Source organism: Typopeltis vanoorti, chromosome 14, assembly GCF_054136105.1.
Source record: "Typopeltis vanoorti isolate ZY-2024b chromosome 14, IOZ_Tvanoo_1.0, whole genome shotgun sequence".
Lineage (NCBI taxonomy): Eukaryota > Metazoa > Arthropoda > Arachnida > Uropygi > Thelyphonidae > Typopeltis > Typopeltis vanoorti.
In genome coordinates, this window is record NC_143562.1 from 16,285,140 (window position 1) to 16,306,675 (window position 21,536).

General features: G+C 36.6%; 1 protein-coding gene across 3 annotated transcripts in view; it reads right to left on the bottom strand.

The window, feature by feature from the left end:
- The window catches only part of LOC150099259 (uncharacterized), a 111,285-nt gene that overhangs the window by 51,352 nt on the left and 38,397 nt on the right, over positions 1-21,536 (bottom strand). Inside the window, exon 1 of one of the 3 annotated variants that reach the window (XM_090404426.1) lies at positions 4,759-5,249. The exons of 1 other annotated variant lie outside the window; for it this stretch is intronic. In XM_090404426.1, the coding sequence (XP_090260552.1) occupies positions 4,759-4,815 (57 nt within the window). In that variant the 5' untranslated portion in view covers positions 4,816-5,249. Of the gene's footprint in view, positions 1-4,474; positions 4,598-4,758; positions 5,250-21,536 lie in introns of those variants that run through there. One more of the 3 variants, XM_090404428.1, reaches the window with a different exon arrangement.

Sequence of the window (21,536 nt, forward strand, 5' to 3'; positions counted from 1 at the left end):
CCCCTTTTTTAAAATCCATATTATAGGCATTATAACGGAATTTGTCATCAATTTTGGACAAGTTAAATCGAGAGCGAGTTAATTTATAGAATAGTCAGAAAACATTTCATTCAATGCAACTTGGCTATTAAATTCATAATAGAGAAACCAACAGATCAAGTTAGTCTCATACGATAATCTGAAATGCTCTGTTTACAAATTATATTCAAGTTAATCCCAAAAGGTGAGGCGAGCTTGGAGAATAAAAACTTTTTGAATTCATTAGGTTGATTGAACATTCTCTTAATAAAGGAAGCATTTTCTCGTAATGCAACACCGAGTCTTTCTGTGACCAACGGACAGTGAACATCGAAGGCAAATACATTTCCTAATTCATGCTTAAATTAGTAATTAAATCAATCTCCTGTCAAATTTCGAAAGTGAGATCGTCCTAAACAGGGTGTGTAAGCACAGAAAAAAATCCAAATATATACATACTCTAGGAACAGAAAGGCTGACGAATTTATTCCGAGCAAACTGTTTATTAGAAAGAAGCGAGGCTATGTTCGGACCCAAACTTCTTACCTTTAACCAAATATTAAGTAAGGCTGTATTTAATATTTGCAAGAGCTATCGTTTTTTGACATCAGGTGAAAACGAGTAATAGAGATCGTTAATTTTTTTTATTTTTAAAATTTATTAAAGATTAAAAACAAAAATTCTACTCAAGTTTTAGTCATTTTCATAGCGAAAGTTAATAACCAGTACGATTAACAGAGAACTTCGAAGACATTAAGTTATCACGTGCCATGACATATGTTTCCTTAAAAGCGTTTTCAGTAGCGATTGACAGTATTCAAGACATCTATCCCAAACCGCATCAGTTAATCATTTCTATTGATATTCAGAGAATGGAGGAGAACTTCCCAGCTTTCCTTAGTCTTCTATATAAAAACTTCTTTGTGCATTATACAACAAAACCTTCATGGCTCTCTGCACGGTGTCAATGGCAAACTGCACAAGGTCGCAGTTTTGTTTTATCGGACGGTATTCCTTTTGGAGGATTTCAGCAGACATTCATAACTGCGTATGAAGAGGCAAACTGTTTGAAGACCAGGCCATATGAAGAAGGAACAGGTGCGCGCCGGCACAGTGTGCGACGCACACAGGCGCCAAAGAGGAGGAAATACTTTAAAAAAAATCGTAAAATAGCAAGCTAAGGATTATCTCATAAGTGAGTCTAGAAAGGGAAGTTACTATTATTCTCAATTTTCGGGGTAAAATGGATTCAGGGTTGGACCAATGAAGATTGACACAACATCCCAAGAAATTTTAATAAGAAAACTGGAAGTCATAGGAATACAAGGTACTGCCTTAAATTGGCTTAAAAATTATATAAATACTAGATTCGAAACTGTAAAAGAAAACAACAGTTATGGTAGTTAGATTACCATGTATCACAAGGATCTGACTTAGAACAATATCAATCAATGCCTTGTGCAATCTAAACCTAAACGGTAAATAAACTTTCGCGGTGATACCAGACTAATTTCCTCTCCGGGCACTGCTGAAAAAGCAAACGACGGTAAATGCTAATCTTTAAAAATAACAAATTGGTTATACTCAAACTTAGTATAAATGTTTGAAAAAAAAACAATGTAGTTTTTAATCATATAAAATGAACTTCTCCATACTATTATTCTTATATGATTGGAATTATATATAAATTGTACGACTACAATTACTATATAAATTGTAGTCGTACGGAAACAGACAAAAATGAATGCATTAACCTCTGATTAATATTGATTGCAATGTAAGCCAGAAAAATGCACATCGATGATGTCATGAAGAGAGTAAAGGGTATGGTAAGTGAACTTTACTATTTGAATAGAATCTTAAACTTAAAAATATTAAACATGTTTTTAGTATACAACAGGACAATTGCAGTTTCCAAATATATTAGCACCAAAAATAATGAATACCCTACTTTTATCAATAAGAAATAAAAATACAAGACTTCTTTAAGTGTCTTTGCGTATTTCATTTTTTTCCCCCCTTAACAACAAATATAAACTGGCCATCCTAGCCCAATTTTCGAATGTAAATTTGAAAAGTATAGTTTGTCTTTTGAGATGAAGCGAGAAAAAAGAACTAATGATTCAAGAATCCCCCCCTTCCCCCCCAAAGTTAGGTTTTGGTAGCAAATAAAGTTTCCAATTCGACCAAACCAGAATAATGGATGTAGCCTGGTAGGCATATTATTAGCCATAATAGAATGATAAACAGAATATTAAAATGAACATATTAAACAATATTTAAACGTATTTCTAATTAAAATAATTATTTCCTTCCTGTTACTGCAAACGAACAATATTTCCAATCAGAATAGCATTTAAATCCAGTCAATTTCAAAGTTAAAAAATAAATAAACGAAATTAAACATCACAGAAGCAATTAAAATCTTCCACACTGCAGAGAGTTTTGAATTTCTAACAAAAATAGTTAAATTTTCATGATGAGGTTAAAAGTGTATCGGTAAGGTGGTGCTCACTATCAACACACACGTTTGGTCACAAAGGATGTTTCGTTAGCGATTGGCAATCAATGCGCGAATCATATATTAGTAATAACTCATGGAAAAAAATCACTGCCGTAAAGAAAAGATAATATCTGTCAACTGAACGAGTAAGGTGTAAAACATACTGGTTTATTGAAGCAAAGTGACACTATCAAAAGAATGAGGAAGCCCAGCTATTTACAAGCGCTCGATAACATACAAATTATAGTTTAATTTGTATGTTAGATTTCTATAGTTTAGATTTCTCACTAGACAATGAAAAATCACCAATACCTAAAGACATTCACGTGCCACAATGGAATTATAAACCTCACAGGAGTTAGAAAGTATAGATGCTATCCACTAGGTCAAACGAGACCGGGTGTAATGTAACTTCATATTACAAATATTTTTGCTCTATCATAAGTGGCGAATGAGGCAACAGATTTAATATCGGGTTGTTACGAAACAGCCTAGCGGGGAATCATCATCAGACATTGTTTCGCTTTCCTTTCTTTAATGCCTCGATGATTACTTAAAGTGATTGGGGACGAAGGACACACGGTACCTGTTATTGAGGTCACCAAGTGTAAGTAGGCGTTTTCGCTTACAATAGGAACAGCAGTATCACTTAACTATGCAATTCAAAGACATCTAAAACATCTCTTCGGCACGCGATGTCTCTAATACTATGCAATATCATTCAGGGGAAAGATCACATTCAATCTTCGAAGGGTGACGAGCACTATGGCTTCCAGCGAAGTGCCAAACCTTCATGTGTTTGGAATTTTGTATTCACAGACTAACCCTTCAAACTCGCAAGCGAAAACCCCAAAATTCATCTTTGCTGACCACATTCTTCCTTAACTTTAAGGCCACCTTGTTCTCTCTCTTTTCCTTCCATCTATTCATCAGACTTCAAAGTTAATATTCGGTCAATTTATTTTCGCTATCAATATTCAGTATGCCCGAAAATAAGGTTGCATGTCTCCGAACCGTTTGTATTATCTGCAAAAATTCACAATTACAACAGAATTCCATTTGCATATTCTAAGATGAGTTAACCGATCTCATACGGAGGTAGCAGTTTTTTTTTTCTCCCGGAAACTCGGGTGTTTCATCCCGCATACTGACAAATCGGCCCTTCAGAACACACGCAATTTACAGACAAAAAATACTAGTTGTGGTGGTGGGCGGTAGATGGAGATGATCGGTTGTGGGGGTTCGGTGTAGTGGTGGAGACAGTTGTATAGTAGGTGTCCTCGTGCGATGAGTCTTCGGACTCTCCTTGGTGTCACGAATAATGAAAGCCAACCATTCTCAAGGTCATCGTATGATGTTTGAATTAGTGGGAGACTTGCGATAATATATTCTCATAAGAAGGTCCTAAGCTTAGTTGAACGAAGCGAAACACTGGTGATGGAACTGTTCATTAAAAAAAAAAAAAACTTTTCAATAACTGCAACTAATTATACAAAGAGTGAAGGTACAAGGCTTTTGGCAGCTATCAAAGACATCCACTATCACTTCACAGTGAGTAGACCCCGGAGGAACGGAAACTGGACAGTCGGAAACAAGGCATCAGCGAAGGGTGAGAATCGTGCCTGGTAGGAAGCAATCAGTTCCAGCAGTGACGTCACTCCCCCCCCTCCCGCCTATTACCTCAATCTGATCTGTGATAACCTGTCCCTGACTACAGCAATGAGAATAAGAAACATGTGAATGGTGGTGGTGTACAGTGGGAGGTACAGCAGGAGAAGCAAACATGATTAGGAGAATAGATAACGCATCACCGAGGGACATTTACTTGCATCAAGTCTATAAACACGAATGCTTAATCTACAGATATCGGACATTGCTTTTTAGAGAAGCACTATTAACTTGTCCATGTGGAGACAAACACGCGCGCACATGCACACAAACACATCGCATTACCTGAATTGGAAAGGATTGCTGGAAAAGGTGCGAAGAATTAGATCATTTCAACCAGCAAGTACTTTTCTCTGTGAATTCTTGGCTAACGCTTGCAAAGCGATAAGGTGACCTCAATATATCCGCGGACACCATGTTAGTCGATGCGCGTGCGAACGAATCGCATAAAACAATTATGTTTCTACTGACGCGTGAAGGCAAAAGCAACACGGAAGTCGTATCGAACGTCTATTGAGAAAAGGGCGTTTTTATTTAATCATAAGACAGGAATAAAGCTCCGCACTCACCTGTCTGCGTGTGTCACTGTCTATAACGCAGGGTCTTGCAGCTACGTCACTGTTCATTACATTCCCCGAATAGAAACGTTACTCAAACACTTATGAAAAAAAAAAAAAAAAAAAATTTCCCCCCTCCCACACACACAAGGCATCGATTAGCAACGTCCACAACGTCAATAGCCACACGCACACACTTCTGACGCCTTGCTAACGTTCACATGCGGACAAGGTCTGACAATGAGAAGAAATGGAGTCAGAGCCAACTGAATATTTCCATTCAGACTCGTGACAAAGCGTAACGACGCTACATATCGGTAAACAACCAGAGCGTTACCTCACTTCCACAGGCGTAGTGACAACCTTCGCCTCCAGGCATTCAAACGCGGTTATCCTGTGCGTTCGGGGAGGGTTTTTCTGTATATGTGCGATTTCCAGAGCATGACATCGCTGCTCTCATCAGGACATGGTCGCCACTTCGCGCACAGGGGTTATTATGTGCAAGAGACACACACAAGTCCAAACAGGATGTCTACCTGACGGTGTGGATTTCCTGTCCAAATAAACCCGATTGTTCGAGTGGCGAATGAGAACGTGGCATCGATGAATACCGTAACTATCTCCATCCTTTTATGATGTACAGACCGGAGTAGAAGTTTAATAGACGTCTTCGGTGACGTTTTTCCTGTTGCGCAAATAACCACTGTCGTAATGAACAGATGACTTAATGCAAATACATTTTTCCATGCGAGACGCGATCGGCGATATACATTTGATGCAACAAGTACCAACATTTTAGGTCAAAGTGAAGGTCAAATATTCGTTTTCCACTGGAGAAAGTAGACCAAACAAGCATCGGAAAATACAGCAACACTGTATACAATAATTGCGAGAGTTTGGACAACATGAAGTGAGATGATAATGCTAATTAAATATCACTGCAGTCTAGACTTCAAACTAACCTTATGTCTACATCTGAATAAATAGATCGCAGCCGAGCAAGTGGTCGTTGTAGTTTACAACCAAATGTGGTCACCTAAGTTACAAAATAGAAGCAGGCTTAAGAGTCTAATGAAAAAACTTGGAAATCGTATTTGACCTATTGGTCATGCTTCATAAGATTAGTTCTGTAGATGCAAGACGTGCTTCCAGTTATCGGCTGAGTAAACTGATGTTATACAATACATGCGAGACGCGCCATTCTTTTAGATGATACAAGTTGGAATGTTTCCTTGTGATGATCCTTTATTCTCAATCGTTAATGGATGGAGGTTTTGGGTGTGAGAAAGTGCTCGCTCCAAGGCGACTTGTGCAAAGATGAGAGATCATACCCGGTTCTCTGACCACTTAAATCAACTTCCTGCAGTTAACAAATGAATCCGTAGATTCTACCAAATACTTGTGATGAAATTAAGACGGCAACATGCTGATTATCAAATTACATTCAAAAGTTTTCGTGGACGGCCAGTTTGCCTTAATGAACTCACAGAGACTTACCATTCAAGGATAACGCTTTTGTATTTAAATGATTACGTATATTGTCTAAATACATCGTCCTTACAAAATTTCAAACCTCTAAAACATTAAAAAGGTACAACTTACGTTAATAGCGAGATGAAAACCTGTTGATTCCTTTTGTAAGATCGCAGACGTGTTGCTATATGTGACATTTGCAGTCCTTACAATGACGTCGCATATTCCGTTGTACTGCAATCTTCGTGCCTTCTCTGTATCTGAATACTCGGGGGTCACGCGTAGACTCGCAAACATTTAGCGGCGTGTTGCTTCATACTAGCAGGAAGAGTTTCGTTATAATTATGTAGAGCTGTAACAATTATCGAATGGCGAGCAAAAGGGCTTTTCGCATTCGGACACAGTCATCGATCACAAGAAGTCAGGCATCGATAGTGTGGATGTGTTGCTACATTTACGGCAGTCGGCGGAAGGTCGTTATGACAAAATGATAGCAATTTAAGGATGCCTCGCGAAGGTCAGTTTACGAATCACAGCAAATTAAGATCTCGTTTTTAAGATTACGCGCAATAGAGATCGTCACCACCGACTTGAAAGTGAAGTTCTACGTCACATAACCAGATGGGGGGGGGGGGATTCTTAAGCAAGTGAGAAGCAGTGGAACTATTATACTTTTACATAGTTCTCCCTAGAGTTCTTGTTCAACGTATTCTCGGCCCCCCCCCCCCCCCCCTCTCTCTCGGCCGGAAGGTTCGGAGTTTATTGTTTATTAGCGTGCACCTACATATCCCGGAAATCCGTTTGGCTTAATAACCTTCATCAATCGAAGTTTACAGATACGAATCGCTTCTAAGTCCATTCTACCAGCAGGGGATGCTCAAAAAAAAAAAAAAAAAAAACGACAACTTAAAAAAAAAAAATATATATATATATATATATATACACATACACACACTGCTATCATAAGTATAGCCACGAACATCCCGTCATTTCTTCCCGTGAAAGCAGGTGATAACAGTCCTGCTGAAGGTCAACACACCAAGTGAACATACTAGTACTTGGCAGTTATTATTTCGACTTTATTAATAAATTACTCATGTTACTCCATATCAAGAGAACATATGCAGACTCGCAATACTTAATATCAAAAAGGGAAAATGTCCGATTGATGGGGAGATGAGAGAAAAAAAAAAAAAACGTACCTGTGGAGGGGGAAACATTGAATGAACTATCGAAATTGCCAGCGCGCAATGTACGCAAATCATGATCTAGTCGTATGAACTGGATATTAACAGTCAGTATTATACAAGATTGTACTTAAGGAAAATATTACTAGAATAAGTCGGCCTGGTGGTTAGCGCAGCCAAAAGGCTGCGGGTATGGATGTTTGTGATTGTCTGTGAAACTACTAGTGGTGATGTGGGCGGTAGATGGCGTTAGTGTAGATGATGACAGTAGTTGCGGTTGGTGGAGATAGTCGGAGTAGGTGCCCTCCCTCGATGAGTCCTTGGATTCCCTGGAGGTGTGATGTAATAATAAGTTAAGTGGCGATACCTGCGACCTTTGGCTGTTGGCAAGCTATTATTTGGAGAAGCCTCAGTGGGAATCAGGGATGCCCTATAGTTGAAAAAAACTGGGTTCGAATCACTCTACAACGCTAAGGGCTTTCAACTGAAGTTATCCGGTCTCATACGGGAAATGCGGATGTATGTGCGAAAGGTTTTTTTTTTTCATCCTGCTGAAGGAACAGAGACGCAATGAACATAAATAATACCTTACAGTCACTTCTATCGTATTCCAACTGACATCAATAATTACAATTGTTATTTGGGATTACAGCCGAAGCTATGGTATCAGTATTACAACTGCAAATGCGTGTTCTTGTAGCTGGTTTGCTTCTTCAGGATGAAATACCCCTGGTTTCCGGAAGGAAAATTTCCTATCGCATCCATATGAGACAGCTTTTCATCTTCAGCTGAAGAGCCCTTATAAAGGTTTTTTTTCTCTCGCATGCATCATAGATCGAATTCGAACCAAGGTCCTTTCCAACCAAAGGGCAACATCGACTGAGCTACTGAGAGAGTCTCGGCTGGCAACAATCTATCAGGAGTCAGCAGAACAATAAAACTTTACTATACAATTTTACTGTTCAAATAATTTTAAAGGATTGGCGTTAATTGTATAAAGAATCGAAACATAGGCTTATAGCCACAGTTCATTATATTCAATATATCAATAAATTTAAGACTTTCTGCACGTTGACGTTTCAGCCAATAGAAAACTAGTGATAATACGAACGCACGCAAAATGCGTCTTCACGGATGTCACTTGTTATACAGACATGAAAATAATTTTCAAAATAAAAAACACTGCATCCGTATCTACATTTTATACAAAAAATATTGATAGGAGGATATTTTTCCCCCTTAACACTCAAGCTGTTTTTAATTTCAAATCCTCCTGCAAGTGCTTATATGAACGCAACTTCCTGCTTTCACCCCCCCCCCCTACCATACATACATACCCAGGGATACTTCTACTTGCTAGAATTAAAAATTTACATTAGAATGAATAACCGTACGATTTTTTTTTTTTTTTTTTGGTTGTTGTTCTCAACTTCATTATGCGAGTCGCAAGCATCCAATTATTGGATCTGTTCGTTAATAATGACTTCGACCGATTTAGGTTAAGCGTGTTGAGCACCCGTCAAGATAACACGCAATTTGAAAAACCGCTTCGCTTGTGGAATGACAACAATGTCCTCGATTTCTATTAGATATTGCACTTTATCTGAATTGTTTTTTTCTTTTTTCTCTTGTTTTAGTGCCGTATCTTTATAAAAGAATGCAACCCAAGACAAGTAGCAGTGGACTCATAACTTGAAGTTATCTTTTAAACCCCGTTGGTACATACAATTTACACATGACAACTCAATAACAGGAAAGGAATATATATAACTACACACACACATATATATGGCGGAATCTAACGAACTACTACACCCAGTCTAAATACACTGAATGACAGACGAATGAAATTACCGTATTTGCCGGTGTATAAGACGCACCCCTTTTTTTTGTACACATATTAGGAAAAAAGATTTTTTAGATCCTCTTCCTGATTCCGCCAAGTTCTTATCATTTTCTCACTTGGGGGTGGCCAGAAATGCCTCTCTGCGGTGCGGTCCTGTTTCCATGTTCTTTAGCATACGCAATCACAGGTAGCTTGTATGCAATATTGTAGCAATGCCGACGTTTTTCAGCCATAATTTACCAAGAAATTTAGAGAAAATTTAACGAAATTTATCACCCTTCAGAACAACCGGAAAGTTTAAACGAACAGGAACACAGCTTTGATCGTCGATGACAGCGCATGTGCATCCACTGAACTCTACGTAACTGGAATGCTCTCACCCATCGCTAGGAAGCAAGAAAGAAATCGCGTAACTCGGAAAAGAGAAAATTTCCAGAAATGAAAGCAATAAAAAACTGAGTATCAGTGTATAATACGCACCAGTGGCGGCTCGTACATAAGCACTGCGACACTGCAGCACCCCCAAGGAAAAAATGAAAAAAATTAAAATTTGTGTTTATAAATAATAACAATGCTTACAATATTACATAAATGCAATACAACATGTTAAAGGTTACAGCTTATGTTTTGACATTGATTGAATAGTTAATAATTCGAATTGTTCGAGTAACGCTTTAGATTACGAAACAAATGCACTGCGATCTAACGCAGTGTCGGAATTATCACATTCAGCCAATGCAACTAGACTCGCCGATAATCGTTTGCGCTTCTCATTGCGCGTTACAAATGATTCCGACACTGCTCGTTCGGGCAGTGCATCGTATGCTTGCCGAGTTATTTCTGTGTATTATTGGTGCGTGTTCGTGGTGAGGGCAAAACTATTTTTTGTAAATCTTATTTTTTCTGTTAAAATAATATATAATTATTTATTTATTATTTGGAAATAATAAATAATTTGAAAATATGAAAATTATATATTTTTTCAATTATCGTTACACAAAACAAATGCACTACGATCTAACGCAGTGTCAGAATTATCGCGCCAATTACAGCTAGACTCGCCGATATTCGTTTACGCTTGTCACCTTACAAGTGATTCCGACACTGCTTGTTTGGGCAGTGTATCGTATGTTTGCAGGCCTTATTTCTATAAGATACGAAACTTTTATTATTGGTATTTGTTCGTGGTGAGGGCGAAATATTTTTAATAAAGCAATTTTTTAATATGTAAATTCATTTATTAATAAATTGGTTATTGATTAGGAAAAAAAGAATTTATTTTATATATGCAGCACTCCCACTTAAAATTTTCACCGGCCGCCACTGAGACTCAATGTTTTTCAGACCAATTTTCAAAGAAAAAAAGTGCGTCTTATACGCCGGCAAATACGTAATTTGTAGTGATGGCTATACTACATTAGTTGACTACCAGTTACATAATGTGGAAAATGTCCCATATTCGTTACTTCGGAATGAGTCGGTAATTGGAAAGATGATAAATCGCTAAAGAAAACAGCACTATCACCGTATAATGCAAGCAGTTTCCAGGATTCGGTGGTTATGGCTGCGTCCGACAACTTTATATTAAGAATTCCAGTGAAAACTAGTTTAATCAGTAAATTTTATCCTACTAGACTCCAAGACGAGACATCTCAATATCAGCAGGATCAACGACTGGGAAACTAACAACTTAGTGTTTGAATCAGATTTGGTGGGAGATGAATTTCACCGCTCGATGTGACACTACCGCCTGAAGTAGCATGAAAAACTTCAACGATTGATTCCTAGGAGCAGGGATTCCTGATTATGTAAAAACATAAAAGAAATCATTAATACATACGCGGTACTAATAAACTAACAGGTTTACAACCTTTCACGGGTTGGAGTCGCATAAAAAATGTAACACGAATGCTAATAATTAGGAACAAACTTTTTCTCGTATAAAAGTGAACAAATTCAAAACCAGACACTGGATATTAGACGATCATTTTCGCTGTTTATTGCTAAGTGTGTTGTGATCGTTAGTCTCCCAACGATGCTCGTGCAAAATATTCCACTGATGTATATTTTTGTTACTGTGGAATTAACTTTTGACAACCTTTAACCCTGCGGAGATCGCGGCTGATCTGACAGATACAAACAAATTGTTTAATATAAATATTCTTACACATATCCAGTGTATAGCTTGGAGGTCATGAGTAGCTGCGCATGCATATACTGTATTACGAGTGATATTCCAGTCAGTTTTAGTTTAAAACGTGTAAAGGGGTGTGATATCTCATAGTAAATTGTATCTGAGAGATACCGCGAACTCCGATATCAGTATAGTATTTTTTTTTTTACACCGTTGAAAATGGCTGGAAAAATATATGGATTGGTAATCCATCAGATGTTGAAGAGATTCAGCGATTTTGTTACTCGAGTCCGATGATGAGAATGATAAAATCGAATGTAACAGTGATATTTGATAGTAAATTGTATCCGAGAGATACCGCGAACTCCGATGTCAGTATAGTATTGATTTAGTTGTTTTTCTTTGTTTCTTCGTTCAATAATTGTTAGATTGTAACTGAAAATAAATAAACTATCATGTATTATATTTGCATTTTTTTAAAGTTTTATCGCATTTCAGCACATACTAGTAATGAATGTATCTCTCAGATACACGCGACCTCTGCAGGGTTAAGAAAACTTTTAATAAATTCACATAGAGAATCGTTTGAAAAAGCTGTTTATCACACACAAATACCTAAGCTTGAAATATTGTGGATCCAGGCAAGGTACAGTTGAACAAATGATCCAATATCAATGTGAAGATGTGCGCAAGCCTTAAGAATTTAATGCCTTGACATGTGATAGCCTTGATAACAATCATTAACACACACACACACTGTGTGTGTGTGTGTGTGTGTGTGTGTTCGAATCACCCCCCGCTCGAATTCATTCCGTCAATGACTCGCATCGAATACTGTTAAATCAATAAAAACAGTTCACACACCGTGGGGGGGGGGGGGCGTGCATTTCAATAAGTGAGCTTCCCAAAACTTGCTGTAAAAATTTCCAAGGAATTCGGCTTTTTTAACAGTTCGCGTTTTAAAATAATAAATCAATTCTTATCTTATCCAGTTATGCAACGACCACTTTCTACGTAAATGCTATACCACTTCATAATGAAAGAATTATCAGCGAAAGGGGTAGTCAAAGTTATGGTTTTATCACCTGTTTACTAGCGAAACAGCTGAAGAAATAGTCGACATTTCACTGGTACCACGCCTCGAAAGATTGCGAAGGTCAGTACTTTCACGACTCACTTATCATAAACCGGACAATTCGAACGTGACGGGTAAATCAGAATTTTACCGGTCGCGCAATTTGCAGTAAATTTTGCAAGGCTATGAGTATTTAACTATCCATAAACCGACACATTCCCTTAGAAACCAAGTTAGCAATCATTGCAGTCATCTTAGTACAAGTAGTGCCCTCTTGTGGATTTACACCCAAGAAAAATAACATTTAATTTTGTCATTTGAATAATGGAACTAGTAAAGAAGAACCCGAATGGCAGGAAGCGATGCTTGCACAGTATCAGCAGACAAAAACTGCTGAGACACTTAAATTGAACTGGTATCTCCACACAATATTTCAAACCTTGCTGAAGGGCCACTACGGTTGCGTTATTTCTAGTAACGTTATATAATTAAGAAATAACTGAATATCTTCATTCTATTTACGATATTACTAACATACAAATTAACAGCAAGGTGAAGTTCTACTATCACTCCAATTGCCTTGCTGCCTCTAGAACAGGGATGGCCAACCTATGGCGCATGCGCCAAAAGTGACGCATTGGGCCTCAATGATAATAATATAAAAGTAGGGCTATTTGCCATTTGTCAGACATGGGATTTTTCCCAGAAATAATATCCATAAAAAAAGTAAGGCTATTTATGCTAAAAATATTAACCAAAAACTGATTTCTAGAAGAAAAGCGAAAAATTAATCAATATTTTTAGCGATTTTATTGTTTCGTGCACATCTTTTGCACATTCACTTGTTTGATCCTGAGGCGCCAAGCGTTGGCAACAGCGGTGCGTCGCAGGTTTTTGTCAGACAGTTTACAATTGATTCTCCTGCGCTACGGAGTTGTGCTTTGTTCGTCCTTTGCAGTTTTCTACTTTTTCAAAAATTAAGCCTTGTTTTTATATTCAGTTGCTCATCACAGTGCGAAGGAAAAACAGAAGGTGATAGTAAGCGTGAATTCAATGAACAATGGGAAAATGCGTTCTTATTTATAGTGAATATTTGTGAAAAGTGTCTCGCATAATAAAACACATGATCTTAATAGACACTATAAAACATATCAGACTGAAATATGAAGAAAACTGAATCTAGTGCTTGGATCTGATTTATGGAAAGAGAATCTTGTTTTTACAAGTATACATATTTTTACTGGGAGCGAAACTCCCAGGGTACAAGAGTCGTATGGCGTATCTGAACTCGTACGTGAAAAAAATGGCGCATGGAACGTAAAAGATTGGCCACCCCTGCTCTAGAATATATACAGAGCATATATTCGAATATATCAAGTCTCCTAGCCATCAACCAATTAGTCAGCCTGATTTGTCTTAAATTAATACTAATGCCTTGACACTGCTATCTAAAATTTTCTTAAATCACATGGATCACTTGCCTTACTATCCAAAGACAAATCGTCTCTACAGTGGTAACATTTTTTTTTTTTTTTGCAATATCATTTCCATTAAGGGAAAGTATCTCTGATTTTCATCCTACAGACCGTTGGTTCGAACCCGCTATGGCATGGATGTTTATGAATGTGTTCATAGACGCTCTTTACCTGACCAATAAGTCAAAGCACCTATTTGGGGGTATCGTCGCTATACACAGCTGAATCACTTGATTTGGATCAGCTTATTTATATTTTAAACTATCATGCCGGATTTGCCACAAAGGAAGTTCATAATACGTAATCATCGATTTAATGTCTATTTGTTAGCGTACTGACTGTATGCAGGAATTTTTAATACGATGGTAATATCAGCACATGTTCGTTTATCTCTTACATCTGCGACACCTTGCAGGCTCCATTTAAAAAAAAAAAAAATCGCCTCGATGGTGAAACTTGATGCTGACGAACTTACTGCTTTGAAAACTAGTGGTCACTCCACATACACCCACCACACTACGGAAGCAGTCTTTCAGTGAGTCAACTTTTAGCAACAGGTGATACAGAATGCACTTCAAAGGAAGCCAAGTTTCACCATCCGGTTTCATATCTTTGGTGGCATGAATAATAAAACTGGTTTCGGAAGCTTCAGATGATGAACAAGAAACCAGATAGTGTGTGTGTGTGTGTATATACACACACACAATATTTACAGGCCGAGAATTGCACCTGGACTTGCAAGCACGTATTTGTGGAAAGATTGATGCGACAACATTTGATTTATTTCTACTCACTATGGTTCTTTAATGTACAAGATCACTAGTTAAATGAGAATAAAATGAGCAAGCAAAATTGAAGGGAACTTTTCCATGAGCGAGAAAAAAAAAAATGTTTAATACAAGAGTGACAAAGTTTTTGAAAAAAAAAAGAGTACAGATGCTTATATCTTCAAGTTAAAGGAACTAAGAAACACATAGCCTAGTGATGACTCTTACAAAATTCTCGGTATATAAAAAAAATTACAAGGCGAATACGCAATATGTTTCCTCAGAATTTTTTTTCAAATATTTCTTCTTTCTATTCTTTAAGAAATTTCGCCGAATCTACAGGCTTTCGAGAACTTCTTACAAGAGAGTTCCTGGTTTAATTGGAATCGGTGGCCTATTTTTACACAGTTGCAATCAGTCCTTTTTACATTGTTCGACATTTTCAAAACACAAAGATACTGAAGTAGCTTTCATTATTTGACTGATTATTACATGTGAACAAGCTTTATTTATTAAATATCCCGTGATTTCTTGTAATTTATGTTCTCTATTAGACTGCCCAACGAGAAGTTGATTATTCTTTTCAAAATGCATTATTATTTCCTTTATTCGCGTCCTAATTCGGACACTTTTCGTTGTATACAAGCAATCTTTCCTTAACATTTTTCTCTATTCTGAAATTGTTTTTGAATGCTACTCGCACACCCGTCTTGGTGTCTTCTAGTTCACGCCAAATAGAGCGGTAAGCCGGTACAATATATCAACTATATCAACACAGCACTTAACCGCACGTTAAGTATATATTTTCGAGTCAGCAATGCAAAGCCGTGGCTAGAAGAATGAACAAGATTAAAAGTATGAAACAAACAAAAAAAAAAAAAACCTAACTTGTCACTTGTTTGGCCTAAATAGTGCCAGATATCGCAAATGACGAAAAAATTAAAAAAAAAAAAAATCTTAATTAAACCGGGATGCAATGATCATTTTGTTGAAAGACTTATCTGACAGTAAAATGGGAGGTTCGCTTCAAGGGTATAATAAACAGGTTAACATCCCTGTGACTTATCTAATACAGTAATTGTCCTTTCAAGTCGCGTGGTCTATCCCGTTTTAAATCTTAACTGCATCTGTTGTTTGCAAGGAAGTTTGTAGAGGTCAACGTCTTCAATTATGAACCAGGAGCGGAGACTTTCAACCACTCCCTATGTGCGCAGTGTGGCCACTTTTCGATCTGATGCGGTTTTCCTACAATGAATGGTCCCTATATGCCTAACAGTGCTCCGTTTGTTTCGTGAGATTCTGCTAAGAATAGCAAACTAAGTGTCCAGAAAATCAGAAATCTATTTGATGTTTAACAGCACAGTTGAAAACGTGTTAATACTTTGCCTGAGAGTGCAAAGTTCACACACAAGTATAAATATTTAAAACGTTTTCTCGGATTCTATGAACCTTTGGACCTGTACCCTTTATTCTCAATTCTATGTAAATCAAAAGGAGGAAGAATGGCTTTCAAAGACTCACTCGAATAAAGTGAATTCTAAAATTACAACAACACTTGCATTCAAATCCCATTTCTAAGGCGAAGGGAACTGTGAATTTGTAGTTATCGTAAACCTTAGCCAAAAACATACAATGGAAGCCAAAATATCCCTTCCTAGCAAGCTTTGGCAGAGAGCTTTTTAAGTATAGTTAACAGTTATTCTGCAATACTGCATTATGTTAATATTACCATGCTGTTAATACTCGTATTTTAAATACAAATACAGCCTCACTTTGTGTAGGGGATTATTACGAGCACGTTCTTAAAAATTAAAAAAAAAAAAATGCATACGCAAAATGCAACGACGCGAAACTGACAGATCAAAGAGAGCCGGCGCTACAATTTAAGAAATATTTTAAGAAATTTTAAATTCCTCTTCATTTCCCTTTTCGATTATGAAACAAAATTGAAATCATGACAAAAACTAATAATTTTCAACATACAAAAGAACAAGTTATACACAACTCAATTACAATTTTTCCAAAGAATTAATCTGCGCAGGCTTGTAGGTTGAGACATCTTCCTGTTCTTTAAATTTCAAATGCTGATCTCAAAGTTTGTTTTTTCTCTCTCGTAGTGAACATTTCGTTATAACAATTGATATCGTGCAGTACGCATGTGCTGCTTTTGAGTTCTCTCCTGTCAAGATCGTCATTCGCAAAAATCACAATAGCATCATATCCCACCCAGAACTGTATTACTCGTTAGCCTTTTGACAAAAAAGCAACGAAGAGTTAACGTAACCGCATTATGTGAGGAAAATAATTCATCTGTGTCATTCCCTCGAAGTTAAATATTTCGTGACAAAAAGTGGACAATTCATTAACTTCTTAAATGATACCTTCACTGTCAATTCTATGCGCAAATTCTGATTATACTTTACACCAGGCCTGCAAAAACTCGATTGTCTTTGAGGGCCAAACCTAACTTGGACCAACTGACCAAGGGACAGATCACTTCGGACCTAGAATCTTAGACTAGTCCACTGCAGCTAAACTTAAATTTGTTAGTAGGTCTACAGTAAATACTAATTAATATGCATATTTAAATTTTTTTGAGAGTTACAATTAAAATTATAATCAAAATTATTTACAAACAGATATAGCTGCAAAATTTCTCAATAAAAACTACTTAAACATAAACACAAAGTTGACTAATAATTTCACTGAGAATATCACTTATTCTCAGTGACCACTATTTTATCCAAGTTTGGTGTCATGTTTGAAGTGGCAGTACTTAATATGGTCTCTAATATTGATATCACTTAAAGATGAACGCTGTTCAAGTTCATGACCGAAAATGTTTGTTCACAAGTATATGTGCTCCCAAACATACAAAATACCTGGTAGGCAGTATCCAACAAACTTTTAAATTTATCCTGATCCAGAATAGAATAAAACTCTTGTAAAGTACTCTCCCTATGCTTGACCAGATAATTTTCAGAACACTGGAGATCAATAACTTCCATTTGGAGTTCGACAGAAAATGGATCCTCAATCACTCTTATACGAACTTCGTCTTCATTACTCAATGGCATTCTTTTCTGAAACTCCTCACTTAGAAGTAATATGTGCTTCTTATATTTTCTACCCACCACTGAATGATATTCTGATGGATAAGTCTGTCCATCAGAATATCATTCAGTGGTGAGGGAGATACTTGCTAAGGAAGATATGGCACATTAAGAAATGTGACATATCTCCCTTAGCAAGTTGATTTTCAAACAAACTTAATTTCATTTTGAATGCCTTTATAAGAGACATTAACTGAAAAACAAACTTATTTTTTCCTTGAAGCTGTAAGTTAAGGTCATTCAAGTGAACCAAAATATCACACAAGAAAAATAAATCTTGATTCCATTCTTCATCAATTATTTCTGGGATTTTTTCCATATTTTCTTGCGATTCCAAAAAGTTCATTTTTTAGAGCGACAAAGCGTGACAAAACTTGATCGCGGCTCAACCAACGCACATCAGTGTGGTATGGTAGATTCCCGTACTCGGCATCATTTTCTTCTAGAAACGCCTGAAACATTGCGTTTCAAACCCCGAGCTCGAATATAGCTGACCAGAGCGAAGACTACTTTCATCACATGATCAAACTGCAAAACCTTTGAACATAACACCTGCTGATGAATTAGGCAGTGAAATTTTGTCAATGGTTTATCTGCATACTGTTCAATAAATGTTACAGAACCAACATTTTTTCCACACATAGATGGGGCACCATCAGTGCAAACTGCTACTAAATTCTTGAAATTTAAGGACAGTTTTTCGGTTACACACATCTTTCCATTTTCTGCGATCTCCTTTCCTGTTGTTCTTTTCATTGAACACAAACCAGCAAGCTCCTCTGTCACCTCAAAATTCTTATTAACGCCTCTTACATGGTTATCTTTAAGATCCTCGGCAATATTAGCCACTCTGCGCTGAACAGTCATACTGTTCAGCGCAGAGTGGCTGACAAACAAACTGACATTTTCAAAATTATTTGTCTTATCAGGACACAATTCGTAAACGGCAATCATCGACCAAAAATTTTGGTTTTCAGTGTATAATGTTTTTTTTTTAAACTAAATTGTTCTCTTACCTAAGAAGGCTGCTCACTTACATCTGTACATGCCAGCTCAATCTAGGTGTCAAGATGGCGACATCAGGAAGATCACTCTTTTCTGGTGTGAAAAATTGGAGTCAGTGATTCCTATGCAACGGGATCATCCTCTTCTGGACAGCATCAAGAATGTTTTGGGGAGAGCTTTTGATGTCCCATCCAAAATGTGAGGGCAATGTTCTAAGGTTGGACAGGATTTGTATAGAAATGGCATTTCGAGCAGAAAAGGAAACCAAGCTCTTTGAAGAACAAAGAGGCTGGAGTATATATAAATGCGATATATAAAAACTAAGGCTGGAATGATTGAGTACTACAATGTTAATGAAATGTACTACGTATAGAATTTGAGGTGAATGTGAGAAGGGCAGTTATGAAGAGTTAGTAATGTAAATCTTGGGATACTCCAGCATTGGCAAAAAAAAAAAAAAAAAAAAAAAAAAAGGCAGAGTCACCATGATATATAGTTTAGTGGACACAGCCATTCAATACAAAGGGTATAAAACAGACCATAAGATGGTAGCCAGTTAGTAGGTCTATGCCAGACCCGATACCTTGAGAATTCAATCCTGTAATAATGAATGATGTCACTATATGAAAATATTAGGAAACGAATTTGATCAGCTTCTAGGACCACACATCGCAAAAGCTGAACTATAGGTTGAGTATTGCAAACTACAGACTCAACTTGTTCAATGTGAGGGAGACCCTTGCATTGAACAAGTTAAGATACATGTTGTAATTTTTAAATAAATTTATAACACGCATTCTTGCAAAAAATGCCTGTATTTCAAATAGTTTATATAGTGTGATTATAATTTTGTTACAGAACTGCTATTTCAGTGAAGTCTGTTACACGGTTCATAATGCACTGATCGACAAGCAGTTGCAATTACTTTATTTTTTTAAAATCTGTAATTTGTATTTTCAATAGTCAAATTAACCCGAAAACAGAATTGATGTATTGCTGCAATACAGTATATCATCGTTCCAATACATCTACTGTGACGGCGATATGCGGATTAAAAATAAACGCGAGACGACTACAAAATTCAGTCGTACCTTCTTCGCTTCCCTCTAGAACTAAGCGCTCGCTTCACTGAAAAGGACTCAGACAGCTAACATGACGTTAAACGGCACATAAATATTAATTTAAAAGTCAAAATATTATCACCACACATACAGGGAAGCAATAATACATTGCAATCTTGCAAAAAAGTGCATCTTTGCATGTTCTATATAGCAAAGCTAAATATATTTGAAATGATTGAAAACAGTACGTCAAGATTTCTGTTTTTTTTTCTCATATTATATACGGAGAATAACGGTATTCTACACTACACAGAAAAATAGTTATATTAACAGGGGGAGGGTGCAAAACTAGAGTACATTTATAACTTCAATTTATTATATTTTTTATGACAAAACGAAGAAAAAACATAGGTATTTAGCAATACATCTAAACTTATGCAACTCCTATAAATTGAGAGCCAGCCAGTGGAGCAGTTGTAGCTTTTTAGATGTTTCTAAAATTCAAATTTGAGACAGTTCCCCAATTAACATAATCACCAGAGTAAAAACAAATCACAAAAAAGTACGATGCTTATAGTGAAAAAATAGTATACTATTTACATGCCATTCTTTATAAATGAAATGCGCTAAAACATTTTTAACTCAGTTATTTATTAGTTAAGTTTTTTTCCCAATAAATAATGATATCCTATTAATAAAATTAAGAATAAATTTAATAAACTTAAATATTTGGGCAACATCTATTTGTATTCATCATATTATAGAGATAGGATTATATTGTATAATGACGTGGTGGTGGTGGTTAGTAATACGCTACTTAACATTTAATGCAACAAATTACTTACCAAAGAAATGCATGCACATCAAAGCGATCTTTGTATAATTTATTTGAAAAATTAAATAAGCGACATCTATTAAAGGATTTGTTCTTTTGACTTCACTGAAGTTTCATAAGAATTCAAATTTAACAACAACACTAATTTGTTTATTTCAGCTGTTTTTTTCATTATTTAGTTGTAAACTAAAACTACACTTTCGTCTGATTTAAAATACCAAAAGTAGTGGTGAGTCACATTTTATTGCCCAGAAAAGTTGATGTTGTATGCCTTATATAATGTTGCTGTTAAAATAAAATCATTAGCTAAAATGTTCCTCGCCTTCTAGACATAATTCGAACTCGAATAGCTCCAATCAAAGAGCAATGTTTTCCCGACAGCTCTAGGAGGCTCGGAAACGACATTTAATGCCTACGCAACGCTAGTCATCGCTAATGGCTAACGTTTTCACATCCATTTCTAAACACTAATCCTGATCAACCAGGATATAAGCTGGAGTAAGTACTAGTTGCGATGAAAGAAATTTTCAAGTGAGAAATTGGCTTTTACAACCACACTGTGTTGCAATTACTAACCCTTTCTCCTTTTTTTCTCTCTCTCTCTTCTTTCCTAGCTGGAAATATAAGTCACAAACCTTCAGTATTACGTAGTATAATTAGAATTTATGTTGTTATATATATAATTTGCATCGGTCTTAAAAGTACAGTAAATCAGGCGGCTGTAATGAGAACGAAACACAGTCATGAATCAACAGTAAGCTTTTTATAACAGATCAGCGTAAAGTAAAACTGTGTAGAATGCGAGAGTGAGGGTTACTA